Source organism: Lolium rigidum, chromosome 3, assembly GCF_022539505.1.
Source record: "Lolium rigidum isolate FL_2022 chromosome 3, APGP_CSIRO_Lrig_0.1, whole genome shotgun sequence".
Taxonomy (NCBI): Eukaryota; Viridiplantae; Streptophyta; class Magnoliopsida; order Poales; family Poaceae; genus Lolium; species Lolium rigidum.
The window spans coordinates 73,006,409-73,018,563 of record NC_061510.1 but is presented as its reverse complement, the minus strand read 5'-3'; the positions used below and the strand labels follow the sequence as shown (position 1 = coordinate 73,018,563).

Genomic DNA, 12,155 nt, shown 5'->3' with positions numbered 1-12,155 from the left:
TTAAGTATCCTGAAAGTATGAGTTGAGGCATATGGATCAACAAATGGGATTTGTCCATCCCGATGATGGATAGATATACTCCGGGCCCTCTCGGTGGAATGTCGTCTAATGTCTTGCAAGCATATGAATAAGTTCATAAGAGACCACATACCACGGTACGAGTAAAGAGTACTTGTCAGAGACGAGGTTGAACAAGGTATAGAGTGATACCGATGATCAAACCTCGGACAAGTAAAATATCGCGTGACAAAGGGAATTGGTATCGTATGTGAATGGTTCATTTGATCACTAAAGTCATCGTTGAATATGTGGGAGCCATTATGGATCTCCAGATCCCGCTATTGGTTATTGGTTGAAGAGAGTACTCAACCATGTCTACATAGTTCGCGAACCGTAGGGTGACACACTTAAGGTTTGATGTTGAAATGGTAGAACTTGAATATGGAATGGAGTTCGAAGTATTGTTCGAAGTCTCGGATGGGATCCTGGACATCACGAGGAGTTCCGGAATGGTCCGGAGAATAAGATTCATATATAGGAAGTCATATTCCAAGTTTGGAAATGATCCGGTGCATTTATGGAAGGTTCTAGAAGGTTCTAGAAAAGTCCGAAAGAAATCACTTTGGAAGGCGGAGTCCCGAAGGGACTCCACCACCCATGGCTGGCCAACCCTAGGGGTGGAGTCCCAGGTGGACTCCACCTAAGGTGGCCGGCCACCCCCTCCCAAGGGAAAGTGGGAATCCCACCTCAAGTGGGAGTCCTAGCTTGGGTAGGTTTCATGCCATATGGAAGATTTTGGTTTGGGGTCTTATTCGAAGACTTGTAGACCAACTCTTGGGTGTTCCACCTATATAATGAGGGCCAAGGGGAGGGGGCCGGCCACACAAAAGCCATTGTGGCTGCACCCCCTATAGTGGCCGGCCACCACCCCCTCTCCCAAACCCTAGCCGCCCCCTCTCCTCCACTTCTCCCGCATACGCTTAGCGAAGCTCTGCCCGAGATCTCCATCGCCACCGCCACCACGCCGTCGTGCTGCCGGATTCAAGGAGGAGCTACTACTTCTGCTGCCCGCCGGAACGGGGAGAAGGACGTCGTCTTCATGAACACCGAACGTGTGACCGAGTACGGAGGTGCTGCCCGATCGTGGCACCGTGATCAAGATCTTCTACGCGCTTTTGCAAGCGGCAAGTGAACATCTACCGCAGCAACAAGACCTACTCTTGTAGGCTTTGGAAATCTTCAAGGGTGAGTCTTGATCATCCCCTCGTTGCTCCCGTCTTCTAGATTGCATCTTGGCTTGGATTGCGTTCTCGCGGTAGGAAATTTTTTGTTTTCTATGCAACGAATCCCTACAGCCTCAATCGTTACTTCCATGCCGGCGACGGTCTCGATTCAACGGTGGTGTCGGTGAGGTAATTGGGCACGAATTGGAATGAATTTCGGATGAGGATGGAGAGGGTGCTTTGTGGTTCACGTCCAGAGGATCACGTGTCTTCGACGTTATCCGAATCGATGACGAAGCGAGGTGCTGCTCGTCGCCGTGTCGCTCTTGAGGAAGAAGACGACCATGGTTTTCTTCCTCAGCGAATCGGTACGATGTGTGGGTTGGCTTTAGTCTTGGGCTGGGCCGCGTTGGGCTGTGGTGCTGGGCTGTTTGATGTGCTGTTGTTGGGCTTAACTGCTGGTAAGCCTTCTTCCCTTTTCCTTTTCTATTTATTGTTTTCTGTTTTCTAATTTGAATTCTGTTTTGAATTCTCTTTTGCAGGTTTTTCTTATTTCAAGTTGATGGAAACTAATAAAAATGATTAATAGTAATATTGTTGGATTAGGGTTCTATATATGTGTATATACACATAACACATAGTTAACAGTATTGGGTGGAGGATATAATATTTTATATAAATTTGATTTTATAATCCAACTATAAAAGGTTCTAAATGATTTTCCAAAAGGCCTTACTAATTATCTATTGATGGTTATTGTTTCATGTGGTATTGTTTTGCAAGAAATTATCTGCAAAGTAAAGCCAACTATTTGGTTTCTTATCTCGGATTATAATTTTATGGGCATGATTTCATATGCCCCAATTTCTATAAATATTGGAGATTAAGTTTGGTTTGTTCCCATGGCTATCAGTATTACCTTCTTAAGTCTTTGATTTGAATGATTAGAGTAGATCTTAGTCCACTCAGGAGAATTTTGTTTGTTTGAGAAAATAGTTGGGTGTGCCTAAATATACATGGTTTGAAACTCAAATGTGGACTAGGTTTTATTTGTGATCACCCAAGTGATACATAATCTAGAATTAAGGTATGGTTTAGGGTTTAACTTGTGATCATCAAGTAATTCACAAGTTAGTTTGAGATATGGTTATAGGTTCTATATGTGATTTAGCATCATATTACATTAGCTAGGGTTTAATCTCCGCTAACCAAAATAAGATGGTTACTTACTTTAATTATTATTGTTCTCATTTAGTTGTTAAGGATCTGAGAGTTAATTCTATCTTATTCCTATAGACTTCTTTTATATCCTTAATCTATTATTAAAGTAACTAAAGTAGCTATGGTTCTTTTTATAGTTAACTTTGGTTATAATGATGAATGGTTTCTCACCATACAAAGTATAGAATTTGGCACTAGGGTTCCCTTATGTTCTTAATATCCTCTACCTCAAATTCTTAAGGTTTATGATCATTACTTAATTTATAATGATCAAGGTTTTACTTCCTAAGTTATTTCTCAAGAATTAGGTTTCTCACTCCCAAGATTAATTATTGTCTTGATCAACTAAATATAGTTTCTTTCTTATCCTATCATGAATGGATATGGTTACCTCAATAATTTATATCCCAGGAGAATGCCTGAGATAATAACTTATAGTTCTACTTAAGGAATGATGATTTAATTATCATGACATATGGATATTTCTCTCCCTTAGATTCAAGTGTTGCCTCAACTAACTTGAGTGTAGCACCATAGCTTGAGCTCTTTCATATAGGAATAGGATGTTCTAGGTTTTATGGTGTACTCACATTATTTCTTTAGGTGTGAAAGGTTATGTCTCCATCTGGATATGTTAGTTAAATTGCTCTCCTACTTACTTTGTCAATTCATGGGTATGATATTATTCCATGTGGTATTAGGTTATCTCACCACTCCAAGGGGAAATGGTTTACACCCTAATACTTTAGTTCAATGGTGGTAATTTAATCCTAAGTAATTAAAGCTAGGATTGATATGGATGGTCTCTCTCATTTGGAAAGGATTGTATTACTATCCTATGGTTAGGCTCCATAGAAATTGATATGATCACCATTATCTATGTTCCACATAAATGGTTTCTCTTTCTAGGGTTGTCTTGAATAATACCCTGGGGTTTCTCTTAAGGATGATGATTTGAATACTTGGATGTATATCCAAGGTTTAGCTCAAGGTTTGTTATTGCTTCTCTAATAATTATAATAGAACTCTCACCTCTCTAGGTTTGATGCATAATAATTTGGAATAGAGAAGAATTATATTCCTTAGTTGGATCTCCTTGTCTTGTTTCCAAGATTAAAGTAGAATAGATATCATAGGGTTTATGATAAGAGCATGGATTAGTTTAAGACATGGAGAAGATAAGTCAAGAATGGTTTCTCCATTATATTGTTACTTGGTTTGTAATTGAACAGATGTTCTTATGTTATGGCAAGGAATACCATGTTATGATCTTTTATAAGATCAAGCAATTGATCATTGATTAAAGTGTTGTTTTTAATTCCATTTGATCTAACCTTTAGATCAAATTACCTCTACCCAAAACAAGGTTTTAGCAAGTCACATTGAGGTTTATAGCACTGGACTTGATGAGCTACTTCAATTCCACCAAGGTCAAGTGAAACTTCAGTTACTGTGACTATTTTACTTTAAAGCGCGAAAATTCCCCGGATTTTCTATGCATGAATGCAATGCACACAGCTGTTTCCTCTATTTTTGTAACCCCAATACCTGGGATATTACACGTAGTGACCTCATCTTTACACCGTGAGATCATATATAATCACTATAACCGGCGACATAAAACCGTAACTCCATAACTAGGTGATCATAAAGGTGTAGTTGGGTATTCATATGGGATAAGTTGAGCCCTATGTATCAATAGCGGTATTTGTTCATCCGCGTGACAGAGAGATACATAGGGCTCACTCGGAGAGATTACATCCATAAAGCTGCACAGCGTATGACTAGGTCATGGGGATGGAATCACACATAACGAGTTGAATAGCCTTGTCAGTAACGAGATCGAACTAGGTATGGTGATACCGATGATCATATCTTGGACGAGTTTCGGTATCGAAGGAACAAAAAGAATGTGTCTCAACGTAATTGTTCAAACAAAAATCATATCTTCATGGAATACATGGATATCACTATGTTTATCCAGACTCCCTGGTGATCATTGATCGAAGAGTCGTCTCGATCAAGTCTATGTTGTTCCCGAACCGCAGGGTAACACACTTAAGGGCTCAACCAAATTAAATATAGTTTTGGATTCATCGAAAATAGAGAGAATGCTAGAAAGTGTTTCGGGAGTACCCGAAGGATGTTCGGAGTGATTCGGGAGGTGTCTCGAATCATTGGCAATTAAATAATATGTTTATATGTTAATTAAATGAATTAATATATTAAAATATTATTTTTAATAATAAAAGGATGCATACCCTAATTAGAGGCCTTACCTGAAAGGGAGGCCCATCAGGGGGGAGTGGTCGGCCACCCCATGGGCCAAAGGTGGCCGGCCAGGCTTAGTGGGGGGAGGGCAAGAGGGGTTGGTCGGTCGCACCTCCTCTCCCTTCCCCTCCTTTTGTCCCACATTACCAAGCCAAGTGCCCTTGTCCCCCTTGCCCCCTATATAGTGGTCAGGTGGAGGGAATTAAATATACTATTAAATAGAAAAGGCTCTCTCTAGTTTCTTCTCTGTGCGGTTCCCCGATGAACTGCGTAGGGAGGAAGACAACCCCACCCAGTACGCGGTAGCGCTGTTGGGGTTCGGATCCAGAAGATCTATTTCCGCAACTTTGCTGGATCGGAGCCGGGAGCGTTGTTGGGCACCGTTTGTGTGTGATACCTGCGAGGTGCAACACTTGTGGCACTCGACATCGTATGAGAGCACTTCAACATGACCCTGAGGTTGGCGACGAGTACGACTACATCAACCACGTTCTAGCGGAACGTTAACCGATTTCGGTCTAAGAGGGTACTTCACCGAATCCATCTCTGTTACTGCATTACTCCTAGATAGATCTACACATATGGGGTTGCGCTAGTTAGAAATATTTTGTTTTATGCTAGGAATCCCCAACACTAACTTCCAAATCTGCAAATACATATATATTTTATATAGACAATCATCAGGTTGTGAAATTATTTCTAAGATTCCACGAAGTCCAAAGTAAAGATGCATAGTATTTCCAAAGTAATGATGCACAATATTTTTAGAAAACATTTTTGCTTGGCCTACACATTGGCGTAGCAATCTATACACCTCGTAAAATCAAGATGGGTTCCAGGAGCATCCTAAACAGTCCCTTAACTACGCTCCACATGAATTTGGCTAGAGTGCAGGATCGAGAAGAATATGTGGTTTGTATTTTCCCACTCATCTCACATGGTGCACCGGGCCGTGGATGGGACATGTCGATGGCGGATGTGTTTATTGGAAAAAAGATGTTTCCTAACTAGTTGCCACGCGAACACCCAAATTTTAATAGGAATAGTAACCTTTCATGGGTCACTAAAGTGTTTCCTTGGTGTTCCCTGGCAAAGTTTGTGGTATAGCGAGCGAACACAGAACCTCCCCGAAAGTTCCAGCGCCCAAGATATGGCGTCCGGGTCTGGGTCAGTTGAAGATAGTCGGTCTCTTTCATTATATTATCCTAGGTAATTCGGTTACCATGGTGTAGAGCTTTGCGGAAATGGATACACCATTTGATGTTTGATGACTGCAAGTGCATGATGACGTTGGGACTCCAAGTGCAGAGTATTGCATCAGCGGAGTATTTTCCCCACAAGGGTGACTCGAGGGATTATATCGAACTCTCTGGTAACTAGATGAAAGAGTATTCTCTTCTCTCTTCTTCAAGCAATCATGCAAGTAAAATGAATGCCTTGTGTCCCCAACTCCACCGTCTGGTTGTCAAGCACAAGGTTTTGCATAAGTAAATAACACAAGTAGTAATAAAACAAGTAGAAACTAAACTAGATGAAATAACTAAGTAAAAAAACTGTAAAGAGATTGATTGTTTTGGTGTTTTGGATGCAAATAAGAAATATAAATATTTTTGTATTTTCGGAATAAAATAGTGCAGCAAATAGAAAACAATGTAAAAGCAATATAAAGGTGTTTCTTATGATAAAAAGTGGACCGGGGTTCATGGGTTCACTTGACTATTCTCTCGTAAAGTTGTGGTGGACAAAAAGCAATTCATCAATAAGATATGAATGTATAAATAATATTATATGTAAGATCAGAATTAATATGGGCATCACGTCCTAACATGGAGATGATGCAACACATCTCTCTTATGCTCCACAATAAAGAAACTTCATCAATCTTGTATTAAAAATTAACAGAGGATAGCAATAAGTAATTTGGCATGAAGTTTGAATATCAAATATGCTACCTTGAATAAACAAGATCATCATTGATGTTGCATGATGAACATAGCACATGCATTCACTTAATCCCAAGTGAGGTAGCAAAAGAAAGGCAAAACCATAATATATCATGAACATATTGTTACTATCCAATCAATAAAACCTTGCTACTCCATCTAACACACACATCACCCCACACATGCTCTTGCATAGATGTTGGATCAGAACATAAAATTAAGAATGGGGTACATAATATGCCTCTATCAATACATCTCACGATATAATAAGATCAGATCTCATAAAACAATATCATAGAACAAGCATCCACCACATAGGTATTACAAATATGGCCATAATCATGATAGGCGGCTCATATGGCACTAATTACTATGAAGAACATGAGAGAAATAGATCAAACTACTACCACAAACTCGTATTCCAGCGGTGGACTACTCCATCTTGATCATGGTGATGATGAAGACATTGGAGAAGGTGGAGATCCCTCCGGTGGTGATCCCAGCGGAGTTTCCCCCTCCAATCTTCTCTACAGCAGCCTCCGTTTTGGTGTTTCTGTCTTTCTGTGACGCTCCCCTCCCGAGAACTCTTTGGGGCCATATATATAGAGGTTTTTAGGGCAAAATATGTCGGTTCACGAAAGAATTAGGGTTTGGAATTAACACGACATGTATGAAGGGGTTGATGATGGTGGTGGAGATGGTGATGATGAAGGTCGATGTTGCAACCTCCAAGATCTGAATTGCGGTGGAGATGGATGCCCTTCTGCAAGTTTCCCCTTTAGATCCCTTCCGGAGGTGAGATTTCAGTGTTTTCTAGTTTCTTTGTGTTTCCAATCTCTGATCAAATTACACGGGTGGAAGTACTCGATGAGGCGGTTCCAATGCCGCTTGGTTTGGTTGGATGGTATGGGCGGCCACGTTGTACTTTTGGTGGTTAAGAGCTTATAACTCGTGTCTTCACGAGTTGCCTCCTTGGCTTGACCACTAGCTATGTGGATAGTTGTATGGAAGGTATTTATTGCTTCCAATCATCATATTGTGCGCAAAAATGATCACATCAATTTTTTTGGTCATCAACATTCTTATTCATAGATCCTAGTGAAACAAGCATAATAGGTGCACACAAGCACGGTAAAATAGTAAAATCCCACGCTACTAATGCGAAAGACACAATGTAAAGGATGATGCAAATTAAATGCATTCATGATATCCCCAAGCATCGATTATTTCTCGTCCCCAAGCAAGATAACATCTTAAAGAACAAGGTTATCATGTTCTTGGAGATCGAGTCACAATAACAAATGACAACATTGCAACATATAGTAACTTCAAAAGATATAGAACAATACATGAGCTCTATCATAACGACACCGAACAAATGATTATAGAGGCTTCCATAATTAACTTCATTACTAATTTTAATGAGAAGAATATCCAGAAGATAACATAGATCATTAATCCAACCGAATGAGTGTTGCGAGCCAATCCCAAACGTATTTATAGATTGACACATTATCATGGCCTTGAGGCTATTCTGGAGCATGAGCTAGTAAAACAACTTAAGTTTTTTTTGCTGACAACATGAACTAGCTAGTACAAATGCTAATGGAACATCCTAGCGCCAAATAAGAAGCTTGTAAGCTTTGGCAATCATGTAAAGCTTATACTTCAATCGCATGTCCCATTACACACTAGAACTCTCTATTATATTGTTTCTAAGCTAGATATTCAAAAAATCTAGAAATAAATGTTGATGTGTTTGTTAGACACCAGAGTCATACGCTTGAAACCTTGCACCACAAAATCTATAGTATCTACAAATAGCCTCAGACACATGGAGAAAATTCAAAATATATGCTTCAAACATAAAACTACTAATTCTTATCCTTCATATATGACATAACCTCAATTAAATTGGGTTTCCTAAAATTAAATACTAGGGATACACATGTAAAAAAGAGTGGAATGCCAAAGAAACATACATCCACAACTTATTTGGTGCATATGTTTGAGTGTTTGGTGATACCACAAGTGAGACTATGGGCCATAAGATTAAATTATTTCAAAGTTTTAGTGAATCAAGATACATAAATAATTACTAATGGGTGCATACATATAAATGTGTATCTCAATTATTCAGCCGTCCATCGATGGAAATTAGGTCTACATTTTAGGATCCAAATATGATGCTTAGGTGATGAGGCAAGGAGACTAAGTATTAAAAGAGAGTCCAAAAGAGATAAAGGTGGGGGAAATTAACAACATCAAGTATACACACAAATTAATTAGAGAAGATGCGTCGGTCTGGTCATGCCATCGCAATGAACTTGGGAGTTAGAAGAACAAATGAGGTCGATGGGACTACAAGATTCTTTTAGAGAAAAAATAGAATCTATGCGCTGAAATACACCAAACATTTTTATTACAATACTTGTTGAACAATCCAATTTTCATAATTCATTTCCAATTACTCAATTTGAGGTCTTATGATATTCAGCTTATTTTGCATGATCTAGTTAAAATAGTGCTCCACTGCAACCTATATTATCAAAAACTATCCAATTGTGATATGTCATATTGCAAGCTATAATATCAATGATTATAATTAATTAATTTTGATTGTTGGACTCAAATATGCAAACAGGAGCAGATATATCAATGTTTATCCGCTTAGTTGGAAAATAAATCGATTACTTCTTTTGGATAAAATTCTACTAATTTTTTGGTGATATCACAAGCGAGATTAGTGGAGGATTAAACAGTTTCATGGTTATAGTGAATCAAAATACATAAATGATTTGTAATGAGTGAATCAAACAATAAGTAATTGATTCCGTCGATTTGGTCGTCTATGGTGGCCCATGGCAACTCGTGTTATGGCTGAAGAAGAGAGAAAAGCTTAGAGGATGTGGTATACAAGAAAGGAAGATATTTTTACCAAATGTCACCATAGGTGACCCTGCCCACCAGCAAAAAAAGACGGTTCGGGTGGCTCTTCCATCGCTATGAGCTTGGTTGCAGGAGCAAACATCATGGTCGATGGGCCTTGTGATTTGACACAGATATCGTGGTGCATAGGGAATTCGAGTTTGTTGCGAACCTATTAATTGGAATTTCGGTGAAATTGTAGATTATGATTAGAATGCCAATGAAATAACAAAAATTTGTGAATCCAATTCCAGTTCATCAATTCCAGCTTACACTACATAAAAGCCAAAACACTAAAAGAAATTTACGATGTTTAACTCAAAAGCAGAAGGCATTACTATCAAAAATTATTTTTCCACTAAGATGACTAATGCAAGGTACACTATCAATAATGCATTAGTTTTAACTGCTGGACAATTGACTCATTGTACCCATGTAAAATTGACGTTGTTTTGTACGATTTACGTTTTCGATTCGCCGTAGCAAATTGGACCATCCATCCATCCATCTAGGATACATCATCTTCTCGTGGTAACCAATTGCCCCGAGCCTTCACCCTCACGGGGAGCCCGTCTGCCATCCGCAGCGTCAGCGACGGCACCTGCCGTGGTCGGTACTCGCCATCCACCTGCAGCTTGAACTCCTCCAGCACGCACGCCACGATGGACTTCATCTGGATGTACGCCATCTCCTTGCCGAGGCAGATCCTCGGCCCCGCGTGGAACGCCACGTAGCGGAACGGGCTCTCCGGCCGGAACGTCCCGTCGGCCGTGTCCAGCCACCGCTCCGGTCGGTACACCCGCGCGTCCTCGCCCCACACGGAGTCCATCCGCCCCGTCGCGTATGAGTTGTACGCCACGAACCACCCCGCTCCCACCGCTGTGCCGTCCGGCAGGACGTCGGCGGCCTTAGCCTGCAGAAAGTTCACCGGCACCGGCGGGTACAGCCGCATCGACTCCGTGATGGCCGCGTGCACGTAGTGCATCTCCCTCAGCTCGTCGAGGTCGAAGCCGGCATTGTCCAGATCGCTCCGCGTGCGACGGGCGCGCACCGCGGCGACCTCGTCGCGGATACGGCGCTCCACATCGGGACGCGAGGACAGCAGCCAGAAGAACCATGTGAGCGCGGAGGACGTCGTCTCCCGCCCGGCGAGAAGGAAGCTGATCACCACGTCGCGGAGGGCCGTCTCGGTGTAGCTGTCGCTCTGGCTCGCCATGAACCTGGACAGGAGGTCGTGCTTCTCGCAGCCCATGCTCATCTCCTTCCGCCGCGACCGGATGATGCGATCGGCATAGCCGTGCACCATGGCGATGGACTCGCGCAGCCGCCGCTCGGAGCCAAGATTAAGCGCCTTCTTGATTTTCCAGAATCCTGGGACGGCGTACCGGAACCTACCCGCGCTGAGATTGGCGGCGTCACGGAACGCGTCCGCGAACCTGCTGCTTGCGGTCTCGGCGTTCTCGTCTACCGGGCCTGCGCTGGTGCCGTCTTCGTCTCCGTCGGGGAGCTGGCGCGGGTCGTGGTCGAAGGCGACGCGGCAGATGTTATCGAAGGCGTACCTCTCGAGCGTGTCCTGGAGGTCGACTGGCTGGCCGGAGCTCACGGCACGGCGCAGCAGCGGGAGGAGACGACCGTGGAGCTCGCTGTGCACGCTCTGGGCCACAAAGACTCGCAGAGAGCGCGTGTTGAACTCGTAGCTGGCGGCCTTCCGCTGCGCACGCCACGCCTCGCCGTCCGCGTTGAAGATGCCCCGGCCGAGGAAGTCGTGGAGGATGGACCCGAAGCGCGGGCCCTTGGGGAAGTTGTCGAAGCCGGCGCGCAGGACGTGCTCTATGTTCGCCGGGTTGGCGGTGATGACGCCGGGTACGGCACCCGGCCGGCGGAAGACAAGCGTGCAGGTGGGCTGGCGCGCGAGCACCTCGGTCATCCAGTCCATTACGCGGTGCCGGTTAGCCAGGAACTGCGGCAGGTGGCCGAGCAGCGGGTACGGCTGAAGCCCCGCCTTCTTGTTGACACCCCGGGCAGCATGGAGGACCAAGAGTGCGCCGAGGAAGAAGAGCGGTAGCAGCAGCAGTAGCAAAGCTGCCATCGCCATGGTCGCTGGAGTCTAGCGTACGTGTCGGGCAGTGCGTGGGGGGTTATCGATCTGCGTCGTTTGTTAGAGCGTAGGTGAACGGGAAGAAGATAAGCAGAGGAGCAAAAAGAGTGTGGTGGTGAGCGAAACCCGTTGCGGTGGAATTATCTTCGGCTGCGCCACTGGTAATTTCTTGTTGCTGACCGCGCAAGTCCTGCCGGGCGCCCGCCGTTATGCTCGACGACCGGTGCTGCGAAATTTGAAACCTGATTCCTTTTTATCACTACTTTTTCGTTACGTTTTTTCTGCACTACTTTTCGTTACGTTCACTGGCAGCACACCATTGCGGTGAAAACGTCTTTGCCCGACACACGTAATTTCTTGTGCTGACGGCGCAAATGCTGCTAGTCGACCGCTGTTACACTCCACGACGGACTCAGATTCGCTGAGTACGATGCTATACCTGTCCAGGCCGGGGCTCAAACAACACAGCCT

At 43.2% G+C, this 12,155-nt stretch overlaps 1 protein-coding gene across 1 annotated transcript; it reads right to left on the bottom strand.

The window, feature by feature from the left end:
• Positions 1–9,960: 9,960 nt before the first annotated feature.
• On the bottom strand, positions 9,961–11,681 carry LOC124696801 (cytochrome P450 94B3-like). Its single transcript, XM_047229470.1, has one exon. The coding sequence runs from the start codon at positions 11,679–11,681 to the stop codon at positions 10,095–10,097; it is 1,587 nt and encodes a 528-aa protein (XP_047085426.1). The 3' UTR covers positions 9,961–10,094.
• Between the last annotated feature and the right edge of the window lie 474 nt (positions 11,682–12,155).